The following is a 27,954-nucleotide window of genomic DNA, read 5'->3' as shown; positions in this document are numbered from 1 at the left end:
TGTTTAGAACTACAGTGGTGTTAAGAAGTTTTATCCCCGATTTCGGTGACACCCCCTCCGTAAAGAAGGAACGGGTGGTGATGACGTTCTTTGGGAGACATACCGATATGAGTACGTACCTGTGGCAAAGCGACTTACTTTTTATTGAGGGCTTTGTGTTCTGTTGAATGCCGAATAAAGTTATATAACCACTTAATAAACGCTGTGGGGTGCTTTTTGTTGCTGGTGGGGGAATCCCAGTTCCGGGGCGGCTGCTCCCCTCAGCCTTTCCCGCTTTCTCCGCCGGCGCCTCCCACGCCTGCGCTGCGCAGGCGCCTGCGTTCCCCAACGGCCGGCCGAGCGCGGCGGGTTTGAAGCGGAGCTGACGGCGGGAATGGTCGGGGCTTTTCTCCGAGCCGCCCCCGGCCATCGCGGCGGTGAGAGCGGGGCGCTGGGGGCAGAAATAGTCGTGTTGGGTCAGGACGTGAGGCAAAACGGGGGGCGGCGATGGCGGTGGGGGGTGCGTGTGCTGCCGCGGGTTGTAACGGTTCCTCGTAAGGAGCGGAGAATCGGCAAATCTCTAGTAACGAATTTCGCAGGCGTGCTAGTCCGTGGTATTTTAAAGCTGTAGTCCAAATAAAAGCTTCGTTTTCAGGTGTGAGGTAACAGAGGGAGCTGTGTGAGCGCTGTAGGCACCAGGGCTGCCGGGCAGTATCATGAAACGGAGGTTTGTTACGGTGCGACCGGGGAAGGTGCATTTCAGCAACGGGTTTGCATCAGTCGCTTTCCGTCATAGAGTTAATACGTATGCTTGCACGAGAGTAACCGATAGATAATGCTACTTGTTGTGCCTCCATACTCTGCTAGCAAGCAAGCGACTGTTTTCTTTTAAATACTGGTCTTTAATAAAAAAACCCCACGACCAAACAACCAATCCACCTCTTTAAATATTGCTCATCTGGCGCAATCTCCCTTGAGAGCACGTTATAGCACTGCTTTTATATAGGCCAGATATTTTCTGTTTATTGCAGTAAATTTCGACTCCTTTAGCAGTGAACACCTTCACATACTAAAGACTTACCCAGCTTCAGGAGGAATTTTTGTACTGATATGACACTGCACTTCTCTCCAGAGTTCAGGGAAATTGCTTTGTTTTGTCTGTCAGGCACTTTGTGCTTCCTCTCCTGCTTTCAATTCAGCAAAATAAAAGGTAGTTACTACATTTACCGCTTCATCTAAGTTCTCGTTGCTTCTTTAACAGATCAGAGTCCTTTTTAAAATTCTGCTTGCGTCCTCAGTGTTTGCAACTTAGGTCTTTCTTAAATTACCGCTTTCTTTTTTAATTCCCCTCAGTACGATGATGGCGTCCTCAAACCTGGAAGACTTGTGCTCTCACATCAACACGAAGATTTCAACTATTAAAAAGACTCTTCAGTTAAGAAACATAGGTAAAAGAAATTAAGAGTGGGTTTTGGTTTGCACCTCTTTGCAGAAAATGGGAACGCTCTAATTAGACAAGGAACGTAACAGGAAGTGGAAATCCAGTAAAACACAGAGGACAGCAGCAGCAACACCAAAGAGCAAGGATGGCAAAATGGGAGCATTATCAGGGAATTAGGTGCCGAGCAGAGAACATGAACTAAGTGAACATATGCTCCTCCGAGGGACTTGGAGGCTGGTGGTTAATGCACCGTATCTACTTGGTGGGGAAAGCCCCGGATGGGAGACCAAAAAAAAAATATCTTGGGGAGTATGTTAATCACAAAACTGTGCAGAGGCACAGATGGAGGTGTACGCAGGTGTCTTGTCCTCGCCTTCCAGGAGTGCCTGGCCGTGATGTACGCACACAGGGGGCAGCAAACTCTTTATGTTTATCTCTTATCCTTTGCTAGGCACAAGTAGAGATTACTCAGGACCATAGAAGCGTTGGTTGGGGAGGGTCATCTAGGCTAACCTCCTGTTTGAAGAGCACCTATAATTCTCAGCAGAGGGAGATCACGAAGCAGAACAGGTGCTCCAGTTGTGAAAGCCAGGCTGCGTTTAAAAGCTGTGTCCTCCACCTGCGACCTGCAGCGGTAGTGGGTACAGCGTAGTGCTGGGCAGCCTTGTGGGCCCTTATTCCTGCAGCAGCTTTGAACTCTGTTGGCTGTGTGGAGTAGGAGATTGGCTGTTTGACCAGCGAATATTGCTGCTTCTGCTGGGAAGATATGGTGGTTGGGGAGCATAGGGTTAGCAGATAATCACTGCTTGCGGAGGGGAGGGAAACAGGATTTTGGTTTTGTGTTGGAGGTGTTTTGGCTTTTTGGCTTAATGTTCTCTTGTTGGTAGGTCAAGAACCGTCCCTCAGCTCTATGCTCTGTAAAATAGGCCATGAAGTAGTTCTCTTGAATGATCTCCTGAATAAATTGGAATCGGAAGTTCAACAGCAAGAAAAGCTGAAGAATTTGCTAAAAGTAATCTTTTTTTTTTTTTCCTGTTCATAAAACACCAAAAGAGTCAAAGGAATCTTTGATATGCGTGAAGTTGTTCTTTTCTAGATGCTAAGCGATGTGTTTGGATGCGTGCGCTTCCAAGTGAATCTGGGACTCGGAACAGGCTTCCTGGCGGTTTATTAAGCAGCTCTCCTGCGTAGCGACCGTTGTGCTCTAAAGAGCAGTTCCGTTGTTACATCCTTGCGATAGCTATGAAAACTATTTAATTAGAGTATTTATCTGTTGGCTTAGTGTGTGTTTGCAGTGCCTTCACGCGTGAAGTCTTTTGTGAAAGTGTTGTTTGGGGAATGTAGATGAGTTTCCTGTGGCATCTCTTTGTCGCCACCACCCAGACCTGCTAGGGTATCTTGTTAAAGATGTACTTCTTGCCCGCTCAAATTTCCCTGATGCTTTGACGGCAAGGACAGACAAGCCTATGCTTAGCTTTGTTCTTCTGAGCTTTGCTAGCTGCTCCTGGGGAAGTTAGGGGGTAAAGAGGTGAGATGATGGGGAGAGAGCCAAGAGCACCTCTTACTAAGTTCAAATATTATTTTAGCGTCACCCGAATAGCAACCTAATTTTACTTGCTTGGGATTGAGTCTCGGGTTTCTGATGAAGTCTAACATTCATTTCAGGAGCTTCAGAAGTCTGCTGAGAGACGTCAAAATGAAGCACAGCACCTCTGTGAAAACATTCCTCTCTACCTGCCTAAACCCACTCAGAGCTGGTACGTGGTACATGAGCATGGAGATCCCGGGCTGCTCCTGGCAGTGTCCAGCTGCAGCATTGTACAACTCTACTCCTTTTACTGTGTATTAACTGTGAACTTTGGGGAGCCAAGGTTGTTATGTGTCTTGATTCGGGAGTCTGCTCTTGACTGCTCACTACCAGGCTCGTGTTAGCACCCTAACAAATCCCTCGGGTAAAACCTATAAAATACCTCTGAATATATAAGACAGATAGACAGATAGATATATATATAAAAAAAAAAAAATACTGTGACTGGGTTTCTGAGAGGAGTCAGCTCTTTTCTCTGGCCTGTTGGAATTGCTTTTTATTTTGGGGTGATGTTAGGGTATGCCAGATTGGGGTCTCGTCTAGATTCTAATGTCTAATGGAGATCCCAGCCGTTGTTGCCACCCTTGCAGCTTGTCAGAAGGCAATGCATCAGTCTGTTCAAATTCAGTGCTTCCAATATGTGCCCTGAACCTATCAGCTTTACCTGGTCTTGCTCCTAATGCCGGACGAGCCTCAGGCTGAGAACATTATAGGGGTATTCCAGCAAAGTAAAAGGTTAAGAATGTGGAAATGGGGTTACAGAAGAGAAAAATGAACTGTAATTTCAGATTGCGTGTAGCAGTATTTTCACCTGTGTAGATACTGCTTGTATTGAAAGTTGGACTAGCCCTACCTAGCTGGTAGAGAGATGACTTGTGCAGGAGCTTTGTTCTGAATGCGACCCTTCAGGCGTGAACCTTTAGTTTAGGAAACCGCCTCCTAAACTGTGTCTAGAGACGTCTTGTTCCTTTTCAATGTAAATGTTGCAGAATTTTGTGTGTGTGAAAGAATGGAAGTTGTTCAATTATCCCTGGGGTTCTGCCTTCCTTTTGTAATTTACTTTCTTAATTTAGGAAAGCCCTTTGTATTAAGTTTATGTTTGCTCCTGGACGTTGATTAGATGCAAATGAGGCGTGTTTAGTGATTGTGTCACCTCTGATATCAAAAAGATTCTTTGGGATGTTGGTTTCCCTTCCAGTTTTGTCCGCTTTTAATCAAGAAGTTAATTGTGAGACAACTTCAGCTGCTCCTTGCCTTTCTAGAGAGCACCACACGTGTAAAACTGAGCAAGTTTTTCTAAGAATTTTCCACAGAAGGTGCTCTGCCAGCACTCGTTGTCTGTTGAGTGAACATCGTAAGTAATGCAGAAAGCAGAGCGAGCACTTGAGCACTGGTGAGACAGGCCTTCAACTCTTAGAACAGAAATGCCCACACAGGCGAATTGAACAATTCATGGCTCTAGCTCTTGTTTCTCTCCTGTGTTCCTGGTTTTGATGTTCTTATTTAGCGGAGGAATCTCACCAAAATAAAAAGCAAGTTCAGTGTGTCTTCATCTGTATTCCAGGTGTTTATTGAGAGCATTTTCTCGCCACACCAAAGCCAGGTTTTGGATACAAGCTTCAGTTCTTTCTTTCCATGGTCCAGGTCAGCAGTGAACTGCGTGTGCAGGGCCTTACCTTGTTTTTCAGATGTTTGCATCTGAATTAGTGGAACTGTTGGTGTCCTGGGTCTCAGGAGGGCTCCGCGTTGTGACTCGGCACGGAGCAGAGCTTCCCCTGTCACTGTGTCACAGACCAGACAGTTTGGGAGTCCGGCGGGCGCCCGGTAATGTCCTTGTGTTCAGATGACAGTGAGTTTGGCCAAATGCATCCTCTTTGCTGTCCTTCTACCGATCAGTAGGAGAGCAGCTAGCTGGGTGGCTGGCAAATAACTCTGTGTTTGAGGCTGTAAGCTGAGGGTTTGGAGGAAGGGTGAGTTTATAAAAATAATGCTCTAATAATCACTCATAGCAGGATATTCCTCAGCTTTTGGGATCTTGCGTAAAAAAAAAAAAAAAAAAAAAATCCCAGCCTGCTGGATGGCGTTGAATTTCTTTGCTTCAAAAGATTAATGGATGAGTCAGGCTTCCCAAGATTTGAACTTGTTTCAAAGAGCTGTGAAGTATTTCAAATCTGCCTGTTAGGCTGCAGCTCTGTGCTCTGGCTCATCTGATAAAAAGCAAGGCCTCATGTTCTGTGCAGTGTAATGGTACATTGAATTCTTAACTGCTCTGCGCTGCATTTGGACTGCTTCCAGTTCACCTGCTAGCAGCCTCTCTAGCAGAGAAATGAAGAGCTCTAATGAAGTCAGCTAAAGTATGCAATTTGAAATGGAGTAGGCTTGCTTTTTTTTTTTTTTTTTCCCCCCCTTCTCTTTTAGGCAAGATGGTGAATTGTGTTCATCCAGCCTAACAGATGGGTTGGAACTTAGGTCTGTGAGTAAGCAGACTTGGTAATATAGTGGTATTCTCCTCACTACTTGTCTGCTATTTATACACTTAATATTCATTCATTTTACAGCACCACTGGGCCAACTGTGAAATGTGAAGAACAAACCAAAGTTGCAGAACCCAAACGTGCAAAGAAACCTACAACAGAGTCGAGACCTATTAAAGAAGCCCCCTTAATAACTGCGGAAGAATTTGAAAGTGTTCCTGCGTAAGTAAGCATGGCTTTCCTCAGACCCTGTCATGCCAACTTGGGGGGCAAATGTAGGTTTGGGAAAATGAGCTCTTGCAGAACTGAGACGGACAGAGATGTTTTGAAATTTTAAATGTTCCGCAGGATGAAACTTCATGACGACAGTTCCAAATAGTTCCTGTGCAATACTGGCAAACCTGAAAATTAAATGCATGGAGCTAATCAGGCTCTTTTGTATGTATTGGGAAGATCAGGACTAATGGGTTAAAACCCAAACCTCTTATTTCACAAGTCACTTTAATAGTGTGAACAGAAATACATTAGCTAATAGATGGGTTGTCCTCTAGTTCTGAGACCTGACACTTCAAAAAAAAAAAAAAATAGTCCCCTAAGAAAAAAGGTATGGTTACACTTCAAAGGAAAAATAATGATAAATATTGGTTTTATTTGACCCGGCTGTTGGTTTCTGAACACTTCAAGTCTTGACTTATCCATTTGTTCTGAGACGGGAAAAGAAGTCAGACTTGTTAAAAGCAAAATCCACCTCCCACTGAAATATCCCAAATTTCTGGAATAGAAGGCTGTGGGGTTTTTTTCCCCTACCGTCAGGACATGATTAATAGCTACTCTTGTCTGAAGTCTGTCGTGTGGGAATAACTTTTCTTAAATGGCCTTGTGGGGACAATCACAAATATTTCTGCCCAAAGGAGAAAATTCACTTGATGCCTAAGGTTAAATTGTTACCTAGCCTCTAGATTCAGTGTGTTCCCTGACGACGCTTGTTTCAATAAGAATTTTTCTTTTTTTGAGTCTGTGTTTTACCTGAGGCTTTCAAATCATCTTTTCTATAGCTTTCAAAATTTTCCGGTGAGCAACGTCCATTTTCTTCCACCAAATTGCTCAGTCCAAGAAATGAAGGAGCCTGGATGTTGAGCTAATACTAGAGGACTCTCTTGGTTACTTCTTAAAAGCACATGCACCTGGTAGTTTTATCCTGCAGCTCATCTCTAGTATTGGGTGGATTTATTCCCTTAGGTACTTCTCTCCCGATGAAATTTTGGAAAGGTAAAGCTGGAGCCTGGGAATTTTTGGTCTTTATCTCTGCTATGGCCAGAGAAGTAGACATAGGCCATTGCAGCCAAATGTTGTTTTAACTTCCAGTTAAAGCTATGATCTTCCCCGATAACCCCTTGAAGTGTTTCGTTATCCTTGAAAGTGGAAGTTTTTCCACTGCTGTTTGTGGGTGGGGAGAATGGGGACAGAGGCCAGATGGATACTCTGAACTTAATTGCTGGTTTATGGCAAGGTTGGATCTTAGGCTGTGCTTGTAGGGCTGTAGAAATATTTTTATTCCGATGGGAAAAGCATGTTTGTTCTGTGGAGGAAGACTGACATGGGTTTAGAAATAGATCTGTTAATCTACCAGTTTCTTCTGTTGCCTGGCAATGCTGTAATACGCGACTGGGGCAGTCCGCTAAGCCTGCAATTTCACGTACAATTTAATCAAATCTAAGCAGCAGACGTTTGTGACCCACACTTTCTCACACCTAGCGTATTCTCTTAGAAGAGTGAGAATGAGGTTCATATCCCAGTTCCCCAGGCCAGCGCTGGTTCTGACATAGGATCTCTTTATACCTGCTGGCAGTAGTAACAAGGGATACTACCGCATTTTGATGCAGCTCTGGTCCCGGAGCCGCGTGGCCATGCTAGCACAGAACTGTGCCTGTGCTAAGCCTGACCGAGGGACTTAATAAAGCACGACTGTGCACATGCATCGCGTATGTGTCTAAATCCCATACCGGCTGGGTATCATGGATTTGCATCTGCCAAGGGTTTCATTCCTGTCTCCCTTCCTGCTGCAGCTGTGGCAGACTGTAACTGAGAAATCTAGGTGGGTTTGACCCGCTTTGTGCTGGACGTGAAGCAGCATCTATCCCTTACATCATTAGGGCACTAGGAGGGATACCCGGCCTTCAGTGACTTTGTATTTTTAGAACTCTGCAGCAGGTATTTAACAAAGGGGCATGCTGTGTTAAGGTGCAGGCATGGAGCACCTTGATCAAATAGAACACTCTCACACCGTAAGAAACTCGCAAATTATCGTAGCCTTCAAATCTGTTGCAGAAAGACACACTTTTTGAGGAAGAGAAAGGAAATGGCACAGTAGATGTCTCTGTTAACTTTGAATTCAAGGCAAAGGAAAAGTCTTGCTTCGTTCTGTCTCTCAAATTCTTGCTGCTTAAGATATTTTTAGAATCTGCACGTTCATTAGGACTCTGTGAAGTCTCGGAAGATGGTCACTTGTGGGAATATACGTTTCTCTTAGCCTAAGGGAGCAGGGGCTGGCCGCTACGAGGTTTCTCTCTTTTCAGTGGTATATATGTGACATATGGATGATGTTGTTTTCTTTGAAGAACATAGCACTGTGCTTTGGTTTTCATGCCTATGGAAAAAAGTCATCTTGTGTTTTGAAAGGGGCTTCTGTGGATTAAAAAGGAAATCCGGTTGTTTTTTTAAAAAAAAAAAACAACAAAAGTGAGTTCTGAACGTTTTTGCTTTTGGTGGAGTGGAGCAGATTTAAAAGTTATTTTAAATCGAATGGATTTTTAAATGGATGAATTTGGAACTTCTCAACTTTGTATCTTTCTATTAGCGTATGTATGGATTGAAATGCATGTCGGCATTTATGGGCTTGCTAGCCATGGCTGGATAGAAACGTGAGAAGCCTGTGGAACAGCTGGTGTTCTTACGATCCTTACGGTTACGCACAGAAGAAAAGTTCCAGTTGCTTTTGACAGAATTTAGCTTCAGATTAAGGCACCTACGCTTAACTGCTGTGACACTGAGCGTCCCCCCCTCCCACTTCTGTCGCTGAACGTCTAGTCAGGCCAGTCGGTGGAACCGGAAAACGGCTCAGCCGTCTAGCTGCTACTGGCACGTTGCAGTTGCCTCGGCAGGACTGTCTGGTGCCATTGCAGATGCTTTAGTTCCTGCATTTTCTGTAAACCCCAGCACATCTGCTAGCCCCCTGTGAGCATCTTGGATGCCTGAGGGCCTCTGAAAGAGCGCTCGGTTCTGGGGTTTAGGTGCCTGACTCCGGCTTCTCTGTTTCTGCGTCAGGATGAGCTGAGCTGTCTCTTGACTTTGTTAAGTGTGTTCATTGTATCTCCGCGGATAGCGGGAGCATAGGAACTTAAGCATAGGTGTTTTATACCTCTGGCCTTAGGCTTCGTAGCTCTGCCCGTTCCCCCGTGACTTTACAAATAGGCTAAGGGGTGCAGATAGAGCAAGAAATAGCAGTTAATGCGCACAGGCAAAGCCCTTCTGTGGTTATAGGCTGTGTTACTGGTTTATGCTGTCTGTGACTGTGTTTCGGGGTGGTAGTGCTGCTTTTACCTGAAAAGATGTTATGTGCGCCAAGTAGAACGTTTTTATAAAACTGGCTGCGCCTCCAACTTTGAATCTGGATTGATGCAAAACATCAATAAAGCTGAAGGCCGGCTACAAATAACTTTGTGGCAAGTCAGTCTGAAGTTAGAGCAATTGCTTTGAATTCAGGAGTTTTTACACACTCCGTGTGGATCTGTCTTCCTGGCTGCGTCACCGAAATTCGGGAATAAAAGAAAACTCCGTAACACCAATTTAGCATTAGGAAGCAAGCATTTCCTTTTATTGCAGTGCTGGGTGTCAGGAGGATAGCTCCTCTAATCAGGCACCCCTAACGCTGCTTCTCTTGTCCTATTTATACACAGGTGTTACAAAGATTACAAAGTGGTACGCTCCCCATTACAATAAGTGGTTCATATTTCTTTGCCTTGTCTGCAAACTAGAACGCATGCTCAGTTCCTTTCTCCGCCTCTATCTTTTGAGTAGGTGGTATCATTTGGGAGGGGGGCTTATGAGTTGTTGGTCGTGGGGACCCTGGCCCAAGTCACCTGTCCCCTAGTTTCTCAATACTTGGGTCCTGGTAATTGTTCGCTGTATGCCTCGGGAAGATAAGGATGCTCCTGGCGGCAATTAGCGTCCTCCCTTTCTGAAAAGTATGTACATAAGGACCGTGAAGTGTCTTGTAGCTCCTCCTTTTTATCCTGATGTGTAACAGGTGCTCGTTCTAAGAATTGTTAGCCTTCTACCTAAAGTAACAATGAATAGTTTCTTATCACATATCATTCATACAAGCAGGCCTTCGTTACAGGCCTATCTTTTTGGCTACAGCAGGGACTGGCTTTTACGAACATCTACAGCGAGCACTTCTTTTTTAGTTGGCAGTTGTAGAATGCCTGCCCACATTCTGGTTTAGAATATTGAATTTGTGGTTGATGAGCTACTTGTGCTTTGAATTCTTGGTATGTTTTCCAAAGATGGAGTTTTTCCATTCAGATTAAAGTGCGGGAAGAATTTCCTGTTTGTTGATGGTTTCGGTTTTGTTGTCCTGACCTAAAGAACCTCGTTCGTTCTTAAAATGAATTGTGACACTTTCCTCAGTTCCACACATCTGCAAACTGATACCAAACGGAATGCAAACAGCCAAGTTTGGTTTGTTGTACTGACTGAATGGTGATAACAGGATAATTCAAGTTGCAACGTTGCCCTGGCTTTTACTGCTGTGTTTTTTGGGGTTTTGTTTTGTCTTTCGCTTACTGCTTGTCGTAGGAGTTTCAGATTTCATTTTTATGTAATGGCTTCTCAGGTTGTAGCATGTTTCCCTTTCCTGAATAGCCGCCTTTACATCGATAAATGCTGAATAGCCTTACTTGTAAGTGTTGCAGTGTTCCGGGATTTCCACATCACTTTCTTTTTATCTTCTGTGCTTCCCGTACCTCTAGGCTGTTCTCAACAGATCTTATTATTTTGGTAGTAGTTCTATGAAATGCTCTGAAAGTTCAGGCGAGGATGTGGCAGTGCAGAACTGTGTCTGTATAGCTCTGTAGGCTGCAGAACAAAATACAGAGAACACCACAAAACTGCTATTTCTTCAAAAGACAAAGGAATGGCTGTAAGATCAAGCACAGGTTGTTTATGATTATCCTATGAACCAAATTGCACTCTTAGGCAGAAACATTTAATTTCAGCTTTGGCTCGTGTTACGTTTTATGCAGCGTTGCTTGCTGGTTTTTGCATTTGTAGTTTAAGTGGTATGCTATAAAAGCAACCTGTGTTCCATTTTGAAAGGCTGCTTCCAGCTTAAGCACTGGGTATATTTTACTTCTTGACTTAGCTTTCTAATGTATCATCTTTCTGGCTTTTCAACATTATTAAACAATGAAGGAAATGACCAAAATTAACTACTACGTTTACTCATTAACACAAAGCAGAAGAAACCACCTCTGACTAGGAACAGCGTGTTCAATTACGGCTGATGGAAGAGAAGAATAAACACGGAACTCCATTTGTGACTTTCTGGTTACTGATTTTAATTTTTGCTTGTAGGTATATGAAAGGTCGTTTAACATACAATCAGATTAATGCAGTTGTTCAAGATCTGAACAAGGCCGTGGTGGGCAAATACAAGATCCTGCATCAGCCCTTGAAATCTATGAATGCAGCAGTCAGAAAACTCTACCACAGGTTCCTGGAAGAAGAAACTAAGGATACAAAAGGTATTTCTTTTGCATTTCATAGTACCAAACTGATAGCTTTTGGATATTCTGTTTGTCTTTGCTATAAGGTGATGTCACGTAAAAGGTGAAGTCTGATGTGTGGCTGAGGGAGGCCCTCCCGTTGACTCACAAGATTCAGAAAGGACCCCCTCGCTTTCTGAACGCCTTCTCAGAGAGGAGCCTAGGTGCGGCTAGGTCCAGTCTTAGTCGCAGACTTGGTCAATGGTTCACGTCTAAAGGATTATGTGTGTAGCCACAGACCAGAGTCAACGTTTGCCTGTCAGAGCCCCCAAAGGACTTGCACTGACTCTGTTGCGCAAAGTTGAAACTAACAGAAAGTTTATGAGAGCGCCAGATTTAAAGAGGTCAGAATTGCCATTGACAAATGCCCTTAGTGTAATAGCGCTAATATATGGCTATGATTATAATTGTAATGCCAGCATTCTTCTCTTCCCTGCCAGGGGTAACTTCCCCGATGTCCTTTATACCCCAACCTTAGCTGTCCCCTCCCTGGGGTGACGCGGAACATGATGTGGGTGGAGAGCCGAGTGCTATAGTCATATATGTTTAGCATGTACTCCTTTTAGCTCATTAGCATAGTTAGGGGTGTCAACTTTAATGTTCATTTTGCGGATAACGAAGCAAAAAGTCTCGTTCCGGCTACCGTGGCCTTCCAAATTCAGTGTAGAAACCATCTATCTGTTTGTTCCACACTCTCGAGCCAAAACAGGGCCGTCCTGCCGCCCTAAGACTCTCTCCTTCGGCTGCTTCTCATACCAACCTCGTGGATCTCCATCCAGAGGGTTTGTATAAGAGATAAGCGGACACCTGTGGTTTTAAACCCTAGGTGCAATTCCCACATCATCCACCCCATGACTGTAGTCACTCAATTCGAGATCCTAATCATGTTTGTCTAAAGTCAGTGTTAGGGGTATCCCTTATGTTTGAAGGTCTTTCCTCTTTACTTGGGCATAGCTCCAATTCGTTCCACCCAGACACTGTGCATACTTGACGAATGAATACCTGGATTAGCATGGATTTGACGGAAGCTGATAATACACAAAACAATCATAATGATTATTATCAATATGAATTGCAATAAAGAAGCAAGCCATCCTGATAGTGAGAATCCTAAACCATGCAAAAGTTTGTTCAACCATCCTACTTCCATGCTTCCTCTAAGGTCTCTACGCTACTCGTTTTTGCTACACGCTTCACAGGGTCCACTTGTTCATTAAGGTTTTGTTACGTTTGCAAGTGCCATTGGCTAAGTTCAAGTATCCACACACTCCATTTTCATGCAATAACAACAAATCTAAGGTCAGTCTGTTCTGTAATCCCATTTTTGATGTAGCCTGTAGTTGCATATTCGATTCTTCCAACCTGACACAAGTTGCATTAGCCAATGCTTTAACCTGTCCGGTGAGGTTATACAACATCACTTGATTCTGGAATGCTGTTACTTGAGGTGTGAAAATTGATTCCAGAACCCCTCCTCTGTTAACCAGGACTGTTGATAAATGATGGAGAGTGGCTTGGCAAGCTCCACCACCAGCTCCCTTAGTACTCTTGGGTGGATCCCATCTGGCCCCATAGACTTGTGAGTGTCCAGGTGGCGTAGCAGGTCATTAACTATTTCCTCCTGGACCATGGGAGGTTTATTCTGCTCTCTGTCCCTGTCTTCCAGCTCAGGGGGCTGAATGCCCTGGGGACAACTGGTCCAACTATTGAAGACTGAGGCAAAGAAAGCATTAAGTACCTCAGCCTCTTCCCCATCCTCAGTGGCCATGTTCCCCTCCATATCCAATAAAGGATGGAGATTCTCCTTAGCTCTCTTTTTATTGTTAATGTATTTGTAAAACCATTTTTTGTTACCCCTTACAACAGTGGCCAGGTTGAGTTCTAGCTGGGCTTTTTGCCTTTCTAATTTTCTCTCTGCATGACCTAACGAGATCCCTGTATTCTTCTTGAGTTGCCTGCCCCTTCTTCCAAGAGCGGTAGACTCTCCTTTTTTCCCTGAGTCCCAGCCAAAGCTCCCTGCTGAGCCAGGCCGGTCGTCTTCCCCACCGGTTTGTCTTCAGGCACATGGGGAGGGCTTGCTCCTGTGCCTTTAAGACTTCTTCCTTGAAGAATGCCCAGCCTTCCTGGACCCCTTTGCCCATCAGCACTGCCTCCCAAGGGACTCTCTCAACCAGTGTCCTGAGCAGGGCAAAGTCTGCCCTCCAGAAGTCCATGGTAGTGGTTTTGCTGACCCCCCTCCTTACTTTGCCATGAATCGAAAACTCTATCATTTCATGGTGGCTAAGCCCAAGACGGCCTCCGACCACCACAACTCCCTCCAGTCCTTCTCTTGACCACGAGAATCCACGTGGCTGTCTTCATGTTAGGATTTTGATTTCCAAATTATTATCAATATCAATAACACAACAGTTCCAACCATAAAGATTAATAATCCTCTGGGACACTCCAGCTCAGTATAGGATAGCCCATCGTCCCACGTACAATTTCTTGGCATCAGTATTCCCGTAAGGTACAGAAGAGAGAAAAAATGCTCGGCCGTAAAATGTCGGCCAACAGATGTTAAGTTAAAAGGTGGGTACTGTCCATGTAGTACTGATTCGATGGAGTTTTCTGGAGCTATTCTTTGCTTCTCAAGATTCTTTGGGGTTGTTAGTGCCGTTGCTGCTAAAATGCTGCGTTGGGGCATTTTAACCAGTATGAGCTGGCCTGCATAAAAGCCCGTAGGGTCTTTTCCCAGTTTTACATTTGCTTTTGGCATTGAAGTTGTGTTAGGACTACAAAAAGCTTTCATCTTCAGACAACCGTCTCCACTCCATCTATTGTTTAACTGATAGATGGCACGGGGCCGTCACAGACGCCACCTAGATTCATGGGTTTTAGCAAATCGTTTGACCAATCCATTTGTTCACTCAACAATACCGTTAGCTTGGGGGTAGTACAGAGTATGAAATCGCCATTGAATCCTTTCTTCCTTTGCCCAGTTTTGTACTACTGTAGCTGAAAAATGAGAGCCATTACGGCTTTAAATCTCTTCAGGGAGGGGAAGTATACTAAAGCACTCCTTCAGACTGACCTATATTTTCCCCAGTGGCAGCTGTGATGGCTGTAGCCGTGGTAACTCCTGAAACAACTTCCATACTCCGTACTCCACTACGTATTTTTTACCCCCTGAGGGTCGTGGTGGGCCTATGTAGTCAATCTGCCAGGTGGGCTGCAGTGTTTTCTTGTCCCGGATATATAGGGGAGGTGCCTTACTTGGACGGTCTTTGTCAAGTTGCAAGGGACATTGTGAGCAGGCAGTTACCACTTGTTCACACAGCTTTACTCATCTGGGCTGTCCTCGGGCTATGCCTTCCCGAGCTCAAGTAAGCGTTCCCATTCGTGGTCTCTATTAACAACATCCATTTTCTGTAGCTGGGTGACACTATTGACTTGTTGATTGAACTGAACGGCAATAGAAGCTGATTAAGCATGTCCTTTTACCTGTCCAATATGCAACACCCTTTGTTCTCCTATTTCTAGCAATTGTTTCCAGCTGTCGGTTTGCCAGACTGGCACTTTATTTACCTGCCAGTCGTTGGCTGCCCAGTGACTCACCGACTCTGTGACTCCTTTAAAAACGGCATATGAGTCGGTGTAGATGTGGCTGGCACCCTGTTGGGTGGCTAGTAGGACTGCCCTAAGCTGTCCTTCTTGCCCGCTTCCTTTACCTGTTTCACTTCCCCTCCCTCCTGTGGCTACTTCTGGTGCCGCGGCCTTATTATTCCACTCGTTGTTTTGCCTGTAAGATGACGCATCAGTGAACCATAGCCCTTTAAGGTCACTGCCTTCCTTGAGAGGAGGTGCCTCCCGAATCGGAGATGGTTTGCTTGGCAGGGTTTGAAATAACAATGTGCTGTCTATATCCTTCTGTAGCGTAGGTAATTTAATGCTGCCTTCTGTAACAGGCATGATGTCATTACGGCCTTCCAGACGGGCGTACCCTTTATGGACTGCAGGCTTCTGGGGGAATGCCTGCAGGTGGTGCTGTTCCCTTGCGCACTATACCCAGGAGAGCAAGGTTCCTGAATGGTCACATGGTGTCCTTTCTTTATTTGTTCCACTTGTTTCACTGCTCGAACAAGGATAATAAGCCTTTTTCAAGACCCAGATACCTCGTTTTGGTGTCACTGAACGAGTGAGAGCTCAACTCTAGCGGTCTCTCTGGCCCTTCTGGTCCCTTTTGCCATAGGTTACAATGAGAACTGTGTTCACCGAATCCCCACTCTAAGTGGATAGGGTCAGCCAGGTGTAAAGGACCTAGCTGTCGGAATAGGCGCAGTTCTCTTGTTAACAATTCTAGTGCATTCTCATGCTGTTTAGGCCATTCCCATGGTTTACCTTTGCTGAGCAGACTCTATAAGGGACGGGCAATAATAGAAAAACCAGGGATATGTTTACGCCAATAGCCTAAAGGACCCAGAACTTCCCTTTTGTGAGATGGATTCTGCCTGTGCTCTGTTTCTTCCAGGGTGTCTGGAGGAATAGAAACCGCTCCTTTGATCCACAAAACTCCCAGGAACTTAACTTCCTGTGCGGGTCCCTGACACTTAGATGGGGGAATGTTTAGACCCAAAGCTGTCCGTTTTTCTCATATATTTTCTATGGTGTGCCTGACTCCTCTGAGTTTTCTCCTCCTATTAGTATGTCATCGATACATTGATATATTGTGACACTTGGTGGGCTGGAAATTTCCGTTAGAACCTTTGCTAAGGCACTATGAGCAATGGTGGGGGGGTGTTTATATCCCTATGGGAGTCTGTTAAAAGTGTACTGTATCCCTTTCCAAGTAAGCGTAAATTGGACCTTATCACGTTCCTGGAGTGGAACCTTACGGCAACCGGGTTTTATATTTAGGCATTCCGCACTCTCCTTGGCGATTACTGACATTTGTGTGCCCATATCAATGAGGAAATTTGTAAAAATTCTCCTTGGTCCACCTGGAATAGCAATGACAGGTTCGTGATGCTTATTAGAGAGCCTTTGCCTAGCTAGCACTCGCCGGGCAGGGTGGCTCACTGCCCTCCCTGGGGATGCAAGTTTTTTGTCGGGGTGGCAGGGGTATCTGTTAAATCAGCTCAGTCCTGCTGCTGCGGCGCTGAGGGCACAAATCTAGCAGGAATCGATTTCTTTCTTGTCATCTGGCTACTCCCTGCTGAATCAGTTCTTTGGCTTAGTAATTGCACCCAAGTTCGGAGGCTGGCGGTAGATGTGCCATATAGTAACTGTCATGGTGCTCCCATCGCCAGGGCTCTATGCCACAGATCGTCACGTTCCTTATCAAACTTAGGTGTGCACTCTGGATTAAGCTTAGTGCTATGAACCTGATGAACTCGCCGAGGGAGCGGTATTGGTGGTTTCCCGGTGGTCGGTTTGGTCCAGCCCACATGGCGCCCGTAACTCACTCTCTCTCACACAAACTCATTCCAGGTGGGAATCGGCTGATTCTTATAATTAGGTCTCCCTGCTCAGGCTGCACAGTTAGGTCCAGCATTAGCCTCCTGAGTGGCTCTAATCCTGTCCTGGACACTGGCTACATAGGTCTTTAGACTATCTGGGAGGCCTTGGATAAGGGGAGTTAATCGTGCCGGATCAACAGGGGCTAGCATTGGGGATCTCCTTAGATATCCCTCTCGTACATCGCTTGTATGCAGGCTGCCTTTAGTACAGACACAGCCAGGTTGGAGAATGCTGAGGTTTTGATAACAAGGGGTTCTCCTCTGTCTCGCGGGTCTATGCCGCCAGCCGAATTAGCAGCCCGTGTTGTTAATGAATAATTATGATCGCCCGGCATAGTAGTTAAAAACACCCCAGGACTCCAGTAGCCTTCAGCTTCTTCCTCGCTCAGTAAGATTCAATCCCCCCCTGTAAAGGAGACTCGACACACATATTCTGTCTCAGACTCCTCTGGACGCCTGGAATACTTTTCCTGCAACTTGGCTAATTCAGCAGGAGACCAGGGAATGGTGCGTACAGTAGTAGGAGCATTGTCATCCCCCTCATCCGTGATTTCGGTTTTAATTAATGGCTGTATAGGCATGGATTCTGGGGTAAGATTGGAATCTGCCACCAGTTCATCATCGTCATTATCATTCCGAAGGTCCCCATCCCACGTCTCGGGGTTTGCACAGCATATTAATGTGCCGACTTGTTTAGCTGAGACTGAGGACGGCGTTTGATCTAGTAAATTTAGTAACCTTTCCTGCAACTGTTTTTCTTGCCTTTCAAATGAGGCTACCAGCAATTTAAGTTCCCTGATGTTTGTATTTCAGTTTCGGTTGTCCAACATGAGAGAATCTACCTGTGTTCCCAATTTCTCTTTTTTTTTTTCTTTTTCCAAAGTCAGCAGCGTTCCCAATTTCTCACTGCTTCCCTTTTCCAAAGACAATGATATTTTCAATTTATCATTATTATCTTTCTCCAAAGTCAGTGATGTTTTCAATTCTTCATTTTCTGACTTTAAAGAGACATATTCTACATGTGAAATTCATTCGGGGGACGCAGACGTTTTGATCTCTTTTTGAGCACAAGATAAACAAGCCCCCAGCACCACAGAAACACTTCCTTTGCCTTTACCTTCTGTGATCTTTGGCCTAATTCTGCACTGTCGTATCTGCCCCACCACTTTGTCCTCATCGTTCCAATACTTTTGGGCCAACTCTATTCCCGCTTGGGATGGTGTAGCATTGTATTTTTGCAGCAGTTTATCCATGGCAATCCTGCCGACTACACCAATTTTCTGTCACATAAAAGGTGAAGTCTGATGTGTGGCTGAGGGAGGCCCTCCTGTTGACTCACAAGATTCAGAAAGGACCCCCTCGCTTTCTGAACGCCTTCTCAGAGAGGAGCCTAGGTGCGGCTAGGTCCAGTCTTAGTCGCAGACTTGGTCAATGGTTCACGTCTAAAGGATTATGTGTGTAGCCACAGACCAGAGTCAACGTTTGCCTGTCAGAGCCCCCAAAGGACTTGCACTGACTCCGTTGCGCAAAGTTGAAACTAACAGAAAGTTTATGAGCGCGCCAGATTTAAAGAGGTCAGAATAGCCATTGACAAATGCCCTTAGTGTAATAGCCCTAATATATGGCTATGATTATAATTGTAATGCCAGCAATATGCTGTCCTGGGTATTCTCACTGAAAGGGTGAAATCGCAGTTGCTTACCATGAAGGCGTCCCTGTCTTGGGTGGAGGAGAAGGAGCACAGCCCGTCGACTGCCTCTTTGGGGGGGCGTGTGTCTTCAATTTCTTCTCTTCCCTGCCAGGGGTAACTTCCCCGATGTCCTTTATACCCCAACCTTAGCTGTCCCCTCCCTGGGGTGACGCGGAACATGATGTGGGTGGAGAGCCGAGTGCTATAGTCATATATGTTTAGCATGTACTCCTTTTAACTCATTAGCATAGTTAGGGGTGTCAACTTTAATGTTCATTTTGCGGATAACGAAGCAAAAAGTCTCGCTCCGGCTACCGTGGCCTTCCAATTTCAGTGTAGAAACCGTCTATCTGTTTGTTCCGCGCTCTCGAGCCAAAACAGGGCCGTCCTGCCGCCCTAAGACTCCCTCCTTCGGCTGCTTCTCATACCAACCTCGCGGATCTCCATCCAGAGGGTTTGTATAAGAGATAAGCGGACACCTGTGGTTTTAAGCTCTTGGGTGCAATTCCCACAGGGGAGGCAAACAGAAATGAGATTCATCTCCAGCTCAGATTCCAGGCCGTTAGGAATATGAATGTCTCATTGCTCCACGGAACTGGGTAGCCAGTATAAAATCCAGTCACCTCTTCTGGATGAAGTCACGTAGTTCAGCAGCAAGGGTTATTGTTTTGACTGAAGAGTTTTCCTGTAACTCATTTGGGTACTTTTTCTATGCTTTCGCTGAAAACACGTCACTTTTGTGGCGTGCTGTAGCAAAAACTTTCAGAGTGCCCAAGGATTTGATTTGGAATCACTAGGAGGTTTGGAAACTCCTAGTTTGATAACCAAACTGCATAAACTGTGTTTGCAGTTGTTGAGCTAGAATGGACATGAACTATTAGAAATTTGTTCTCAAGTTGGGAAATCTGGGTAATCAGTCATGCTGCAGTGACTCTGTGGGACAGACCGGGCTGTCTGACCATCTTAAGAAGTTTTCTCCTCTTAAAAGCATAGAGGGAGCAAAAATGCACCGGAATATCTTTCTCTCTCTCCATTTAAAAGCAAGTTGTACTTACAGGGTAGTTTTTCCAAAGACGTGTGGCACAGTAAGTCTCTAATATTAAAATCTCCCTTTTGACATTCCTTTCCGTTTGAGAACAAGTATGTAGTTATTCCTGGAGGGGCGTACCGCACGTATCAAGCTTGGCGATATCCTCAGAATGCCCTCGTGTTTCCAAGTCCAGGCATAAAGCGTGGAGCAAACTCTCTTGTGTCTCACGGAAAGAGAGCTCTTTTTCTGACAACGTCTCGGCACCCGCCTCTGAATTTTTGCATTCACCGGCTACTCCGGAGTCGCCTTCTGACAAACTACGGCTTTTCCTGCCTTTGGATTTGTCTCTGATCAAGACTTTCTCGATATTATGGGACGGGGATAACATCGCTGACTTCTAGACGCTAAATGCAGCACTTCTGTAGGGAAGCAATTCTGGTATGATGGACACGCCTGGCACTCTTTCTCTTTTGAAACCTACAGGGTAAAGATGTCGTATGAAAGCCAGTGTGGCAAAGGACTTGAATAAAAGCATGCTAAAGGCGTGCAGCTAGGCGATTTCCCGTGCCTGGCTTCTTCTTTGGGCTCAGATAGTTTGGTTTTTTCCTAGACAAGTGCTGCTTCGGTCTAACAATGGCTCCTGTCAATCTGCGATGTCTCAAAATGCTTCATCATTTTTAACTTACAGTATTTTTTGGTTTGACTGCTATTGCCCTCGGGACGACAGTAAGGAGTTTGAGCCCATGGCTACAGAGGAGAAGCTAAAGGCTAGGAGGGCCCTCCTAGGCCTGGAATGCCGGTTAGTCTGCACCGGGATCCACGGCAGCCTCAGCTGCAACGAGGGAGCCATTCTGGCAACTTGAGAAAGCTACAACTAGTCAGAGAGAGGGTTTTTTAAGTCTGGAAAATTGAGGCTTTTAATTTCTTCAGGTACCTGAGAGACCGTCTTTCTCCTCTTGTTTATGTTGGAAAGTTCAGTTAGGAAACCAGGACATCGAGCATCTGAGAGAGAGAGTGAGCGTGGTGGGTTTTTGATTGTGACTAATCATCTAGAAAGTCTTCAGAAAAGGTCTGGCAGGCTGTCAGACGGTTCTCCGCCGGCCAGCACAAAGTGATTAAACGTCTTTATCCATTGCGTTTTTCAGGATGAGGCTGTGCAGTCATTGATTTGTTTGCTTAAATTTCTGCTCTGACCGTGTGTCTGCTTAGGATTCCCACAGTTTCTCAAGCTGGGCTGATTGCCAGCTGAGCTCTTCCTCTGATTTCAAGATGAGAAAAGATGCTGCCTGGTTTATCAGGGTAACTTCCAGCCAGTCAGGCGGTTCAGTCAGTGCCGCTCCTTCTTTAGTGCACCGAGTTACTGTTTCCAACCAAACCACCACCCTTCAGCCACCATCTGGTTTCTTCATTAACAAGATCCTGCTATGCTGAGTGCTGCCGCCCTGAATTCTGGGCAAACAGAAGAAGAAATTGTATTCTGCACAGGTTTGGGACATGCTGATGCTCCCCCAGATAAAACAGGATTAGCGGATTAGCCCTGGACTCCGAACGCCAGTTAGGTCTATTGCCCTATTACTGGAAACGGCAAATGGTCTCGGTCCAACTGTAGTCGTATCTTTAAGCACTTATGCAGGTTTGTTTCTTTTCCTCGTAAACAAACTTTCCACTTCTCATCCCTATGTGAATTTGCAGTGTTGCAAGCTCTGTCGAGATTCCCGTGTAGCTCCCATCTGCGTTTGACAGTTGTCGTCTCTGGAAGATTCTACTTGCTGCGAGACACCGGTGTCGCCAGCTCTCAAAGTGGCCCAGTCTGTGAGAAAACATGGCCGGATGTTCTTCAGCTCCGAGCAGTATTTTGGGGAGCTCATAAACAACGCTCCGGGACCTCGGTTCTAATGGCCGTCACATCCTCGGCTGCTCCTTCGGAGTGGAGCACGTGTCCTGTTAGATCACTCACGAGATGAAATTTCAAGATGAAAAGTTTACCCAAAACCATGGATTTGCCTGTGTAAAGCTACATTGTACTCGTTTAATAAATAAAGAAAAGCTTTCCTGGCATCTTCGGCTTTCCAGCTAGCATCGGCTACTTTCTCCTTGGTTAAACTGGAAGGACTCTCCAATAACGTAATAGAAAGGAGAGATGCTCCACCTTATCTAAGATGCTGCTGCCCCTGCCTCACTTTAAGGGTAAAAGGAGAGAGGGAGGATGCTAGCCTCCTTATGCTAGCCTCCTTTTCCACGCTTGAACACCCCTGGCCAAGCGACTTCTTTCTCAGAGGGCTCGGAAGCATGATACTGCAGAAGAATATGTCATTTCCTTTTACTTCCTCTCCTTAAAGATAGTTGGACACTTCTTTCTTGTACCTCCGTTAGCATGTTCCTGGTTTCAGATTGCTTTTCTTTCTTAGGGTTTTGTGAAGATGCGTGGTTAAAACCTTATGCCATGTTACAGGAAATACTAAATGTACGGTCATTTGACTAGATCCGTAATGATCTCCTGTCTGAGCAGCGTGTAAAGACTGAATATGAAATCACAGCTGGCGACTATAGCTATGGAGTGCTTAGAAGAACTCCCTCCCTCGTGTCCCTCCCGCCGTTAGCTTGTGGGGATTTCTCTTGGGGTTTGTTGCAGGCATTTTAAAGGCTTTAACTCCAGCCAAGGCCTTGGTTTCTTACAAGCGCTTGATAGTGAGGATTTCCGTTGAGAAGTAGTTCATCAACTGCAAGAAGGGACGGGCTGCCAGCTCTGGTGCAGGACCTTCCTATGCCCTACGGCATTTTCTTAGAGACACAGGGAGGCTGCTCTTCCGAGTGGCTAGTCTCTTTCCTTGCATTTTCTTAATTAACAGAGAATTGTTCTTTTCCAAATCTGACGGAAGTCTGCGGGGTGCTGGGCTGCGTAGCTCTGATGTACGCAGGGCCCTGTCCTTTTGTTCGCAAAGGGCTGATTCCAGAACTTGAGTGCCCGCTGAGAGAACGTCATCAGGCCACCGCTTGCTATTCTTCCAGTTACGCTGCTACTCAACGGTGCTCCGTGATCGAAACGCTGAGGCGTGATGCCTTTCTCTGTAAAGCTGTGCTGTGATCTCTAAGCAGACCCCCAGCGTCTTTTTGGCTTTGCTCAGGTCAGCGCTTGGGGCGTCACAAAGAGCAGAACACCTACGGGCAAGGCCTCGAAGAGAAGTTTACTGTTAGGTTCGCGGCTCCTCAGGGTGTGCTGCCAATTGACTTTCTGCTGTCCACGTCTTCTGGCACACGCGTGGGACATCTCGTGTCTGGCCCTGGGTGGTGTTCTGGACTGCTGCAGACTTTATACCCTGACAGAGGAGTGTGGCTGGTCGGGAAGATGTTAGGGGACGCGGCTGACAACAGACGGAGCTCGCTGAATGGGGCCTGTGGACGATGCGGGGTAGTCGAACTTAATGGGGAAGTTGGTAATTCTTCTTTCTGGTGACACGTTTAGAAAGTAGAACGAGGTTCCTGAGATAGCGTGAGGCCGTCCTCCTTGTAGAACGCTGATTGTATTTTTTCACCAGAGTGTGGAACTGCTAACAAGAGGTTGTATTGTTACTTGTGAAATGTTAAGCGTATCCTACAGCAAAGTAATTTCTATAGCAAAGTTGTCCTTTGTTTTCCAGGTGAATTTTTTGTTGTGGAGGCTGACATCCAAGAGTTCACCCAACTGAAAGTGGATAAGCACTTCCATAGGGTCCTCAATATCCTGCGCCACTGCCAGAGAGTGAGAGAAGTTCGTGGCTCGAGACTTGTCCGCTACGTCATCCGCTAACGAGCTTTCCGTGCTCTGCTCACCAAGATACAGAAGGCAGAAGTATTTTGAGGTGCAGAGAGATTTTGTCGTCTGCAGAGAGATTCTACGTGTCGGGCAGTCCTATCCACCTCTCTTAATTTCTAAAAGGCAGCAGTCAGGGTGCAGGAGTTTCCTGCATCGCTGGAACAGGTGGTTTAAACACCTCCAGGCTGAAGATCGGTCGTTCTGTTAGCCATACGGGTTTCATACTTCATCGCGCGGCCAGAGTATTCCCTCAGACCGACCCATTAGACTGAACCAGCAGAGCAGTGGGGTTTTTCTAAGTGAAAATGTTCAACTTTACTTTGAAAACACTGGTCAAACTCGTCACAGTTTTTATTATAGAAGATTGCTTTCAGAGGACCTGTTAGCATGTAAGTTCCAGAGTAGAATTATTGTGATAACAATCAGCTCTGCAAGTAATCAAAACTGGTTTGATCAGAAGAGTTACGGTCTTTTTCTTCCATGAGCCTGTATCTGCTGTTAACCTAACAACTGGCTTACAATACCTCCTCTTGTACCCTGTCGGTGTTAAAATGGCAATTTAACGAGCAAAAGACCCTGAATAGACATTGAACTTTTATCAATAAAGAGATCCCAGTGAGTGCTATATAAAACTAGATTCCTTTTGGGTTTTTTTTGGGGGGGGGAGGGGGGGGAGGGTGGTTGGTTTTGCATGTTTCTTTTTGGCCTTTTGCTCTGGGATGTTGAGATCCAAGCTGAGGTCTCTAACTCTGCATCATACTGGAATATATTTCATGTTCAGATACACACACAGCAGAGGAGGATGTGCAAAATCAGTTTCCACAGGTGTCAGTTGAGTCCATCTGTTTCTTGCAGAGCTCATGTGATGTTAAATAAAGCGTAGAGGTTTGGGTCCATGGATCATCGGATCCTTCTTTGGGGTTGATTGGTTCGGTTTTGGTTTTGTTTTGCCCAGCTTCGTGGAGTCTGAAGTCTTTCAAGATTCTGGACGTGCAACCTTCCGTTTAATAACATGGGGCTACTGCAGTATTTATTGTTGACTTTTCTTCCTCTGCAATGTACTTTGTGATTACATGGCTTTAACTTTAAAAGTGAGGGGAAGAAGCAAAACGAGCCCCAAACGGACCCAGAAGAACCGCGTCCAAGGCAACAAACACTTTGTCCAAGAAGCGTCAGAGACAGTTATGGCAGGCTTGAAAAGGAGCTTGTGGGTGGGCAAACGAGACTGAGACAGGTGTCTAATGTGCCATTTATTATTATAATCGTGGAAAGGTGAGAGACCCTTTCTTAACGATTGTGTAAAAGTTGCTGTTCTCAAAACGTTTGATTGCTCACTGCTCAAATGAGCAGGACTTTGGATCAGGAAAGCCCCGCGTAGCACCAGGGACAGGAAACACGCAGCTGTGGCGGCTCTGCGGCACCTTCTGGCCAGGCACAGGCTCTGCACGGGCAGAGTTAAAGGCTGGAGGACAGAGAGAGCCACGGCAATGGGGCAAGCTGCAGCGATGGTGCCCTCTGACAGCCGCCCTAACGGCAAACTGTAGCCAGAGGCTAACTCACTCCTGCTTCTAAAATGGCCGACCATCGCTGGCCCTCTGACAGCCGCCCTAACGGCAAACTGTAGCCAGAGGCTAACTCACTCCTGCTTCTAAAATGGCCGACCATCGCTTGTGTCAGCGTGCGCTGGGATTGTGTTCACCACAACCCAGGGCCACTTGTTGCCAACAGCGTTTTTGTACTTCGGTTGGGGCCGGGATCCTAGAGAATGCCTTCTGCCATGTATTAAAAAAAAAACACGTAGTATCAGGTTTGCCTGCGACACGATGCGGGATGACACGCCAAGGTTGGAGGGATGGGTGCCAGCAAGGGCCCTCAGCCTCTCACTCAGAGACGTGCTGGACATACTGCAGCATGCTTGAAGTCTTGCAGAGATGAGCCAGGGGCTCCTGAGGTAACAGGAACCAAGAGGGAAACACAGGTAAAATACCTCAAATGAATTCCAGCTCTCCAGTTAGTCACCTTCATCAGGGGCCCAACTGAAATGCCCCCATGCAAACACACATAGCACAGGGAACACACGAGGAGTTGGAGATGTGCGCACGCCTGCAGGGCCGTGATCTCACTGGCATCATGGCGATGTGGTGGGATGGCTCCTATGACTGGAGTGTTGGGATGGAAGGGTACAGGCTCTTTAGGAAGGACAGGCAGGACAGACGGGGCAGGGGGGTGTCACCCTCTGTGTCAATGACCAGCTGCAGCGCATGGAACTCCACCTGGGGATGGGTGAGGAGGTTATGGGTCAGGATTAAAGGGAGCACTGGGGCCAGGGAGGTCATAACGGGGATCTGCTACAGGCCACCCAAGCAGGGAGACCGAGCGGATGAGGCCTCTATAGACAGATAGGAGCAGCCTCATGTTCACAAGCCCTGGTCTTCATTGAGGGACTTCAACCACCCTGCTATCGGTTGGAGGGACAACGCAGCAGGCCACAAGGAGTCCAGGAGGTTCCTGGAATGTGTTGATGATAACTTCCTCCTCCAAGTGACAGAGGAGCCGATGAGGAGAGGTGCCACGCTGGACCTTGTTCTCACCAACAAGGAGGGGCTGGTAGGGGATGTGAAGCTCAAGGGCAGCCTTGGCTGCAGTGACCACGAAATGGTGGAGTTCAGGATCCTCGAGGCAGTGAGGAGTGCACACAGCAAGCTCATTGCCCTGGACTTCAGGGGAGCAGACTTTGGCCTTTTCAGGAACTTGCCTGGTAGATACCATGGAACAAAGCCCTGGAGCGAAGAGGGGCCCAAGACAGCAGGTTGGTATTCCAGGGTCACCTCCTCCAAGCTCAGGAGCGATGCATCCCAACAAAGAAGAAGTCAAGCAAAAATGCCCAGAGCCCCCCACACCCCCCCTCCCCCCCATGGATGAACAAGGAGCTCCTGGGCAAAGTCAAACCCGAAATGAAGCCTACAGAGGGTGGAAGTGAGGGCAGGTGGCCTGGGAAGAATACAGAGAAACTGTCCGAGCAGCCAGGGATCAGGTCAGGAAAGCCAAAGCCCTGATAGAATCAAATCTGGCCAGGGACATCAAGGGCAACAAGAAAAGCTTCTGTAGGTACATCAGTGATAAAAGGAAGACGAAGGAAAACGTGGGCCTCCTCCGGTGACATGGACAGTGGGATCGAGTGCACCCTCAGCAAGTTTTCCAACACCACCAAGCTGTGTGGTGCGGTTGACACGCTGGAGGGAAGGGATGCCATCCAGAGGGACCTGGACAGGCTGGAGAGGTGGGCCCGTGCAAATCTCATGAAGATCAACAAGGCCAAGTGCAAGGTTCTGCATGTGGGACAGGGCAATGTCTGGCATCAATACAGGCTGGGTGGAGAATGGATTGAGAGCAGCCCTGAGGAGAAGGACTTGGGGGTGTTGATTGATGAGAAGCTCAACATGAGCTGGCAGTGTGCACCTGCAGCCCAGAAAGCCAACCGTGTCCTGGGCTGCATCAAAACCAGCATGACCAGCACATTGAGGGAGGGGATTCTGCCCCTCTACTCTGCTCTCATGAGACCCCCCTGCAGTGCTGCGTCCAGCTCTGGGGTCCCCAGGATGAGAAGGACGTGGAGCTGTTGGAGCGAGTCCAGAGGAGGCCACAGAGATGATCCGAGGGCTGGAGCACCTCTGCTATGGGGACAGGCTGAGAGAGTTGGGGTTGTTCAAGGCTCTGGGGAGACCTTAGAGCCCCTTCCAGTCCCTGAAGGGGTTCCAGGAAAGCTGGAGAAGGACTGGTGACAAGGGCAGGGAGTGACAGGCCAAGGGGGAATGGGTTTAAAGTAAAAGAGTGGAGATTAGGATTAGATGTTAGGAAGAACTTTTTCCATGTGAGGGTGGTGAGGCCCTGGCGCAGGTTGCCCAGCGATGGTCGGCCATTTTAGAAGCAGGAGTGAGTTAGCCTCTGGCTACAGTTTGCCGTTAGGGCGGCTGTCAGAGGGCCAGCGATGGTCGGCCATTTTAGAAGCAGGAGTGAGTTAGCCTCTGGCTACAGTTTGCCGTTAGGGCGGCTGTCAGAGGGCACCATCGCTGCAGCTTGCCCCATTGCCGTGGCTCTCTCTGTCCTCCAGCCTTTAACTCTGCCCGTGCAGAGCCTGTGCCTGGCCAGAAGGTGCCGCAGAGCCGCCACAGCTGCGTGTTTCCTGTCCCTGGTGCTACGCGGGGCTTTCCTGATCCAAAGTCCTGCTCATTTGAGCAGTGAGCAATCAAACGTTTTGAGAACAGCAACTTTTACACAATCGTTAAGAAAGGGTCTCTCACCTTTCCACGATTATAATAATAAATGGCACATTAGACACCTGTCTCAGTCTCGTTTGCCCACCCACAAGCTCCTTTTCAAGCCTGCCATAACTGTCTCTGACGCTTCTTGGACAAAGTGTTTGTTGCCTTGGACGCGGTTCTTCTGGGTCCGTTTGGGGCTCGTTTTGCTTCTTCCCCTCACTTTTAAAGTTAAAGCCATGTAATCACAAAGTACATTGCAGAGGAAGAAAAGTCAACAATAAATACTGCAGTAGCCCCATGTTATTAAACGGAAGGTTGCACGTCCAGAATCTTGAAAGACTTCAGACTCCACGAAGCTGGGCAAAACAAAACCA

General features: G+C 46.7%; 1 protein-coding gene across 1 annotated transcript; it reads left to right on the top strand.

Moving 5' to 3' along the window:
* Positions 1 to 46: 46 nt before the first annotated feature.
* On the top strand, positions 47 to 23,932 carry LOC129199126 (spindle and kinetochore-associated protein 1-like). The gene is made up of 8 exons (XM_054808992.1): positions 47 to 416; positions 635 to 706; positions 1,333 to 1,427; positions 2,308 to 2,432; positions 3,086 to 3,177; positions 5,567 to 5,704; positions 11,117 to 11,286; positions 23,164 to 23,932. Exons 2-8 carry the CDS (start codon positions 696 to 698, stop codon positions 23,310 to 23,312), a joined length of 780 nt encoding a protein of 259 aa, XP_054664967.1. The 5' UTR covers positions 47 to 416; positions 635 to 695; the 3' UTR covers positions 23,313 to 23,932.
* The last annotated feature ends 4,022 nt before the right edge of the window (positions 23,933 to 27,954 follow it).

The sequence above is a fragment of the Grus americana genome, chromosome Z, assembly GCF_028858705.1.
Source record: "Grus americana isolate bGruAme1 chromosome Z, bGruAme1.mat, whole genome shotgun sequence".
Lineage (NCBI taxonomy): Eukaryota > Metazoa > Chordata > Aves > Gruiformes > Gruidae > Grus > Grus americana.
The sequence above is the reverse complement of the archived record's forward strand: the minus strand, read 5'-3'. Positions and strand labels throughout refer to the sequence as shown.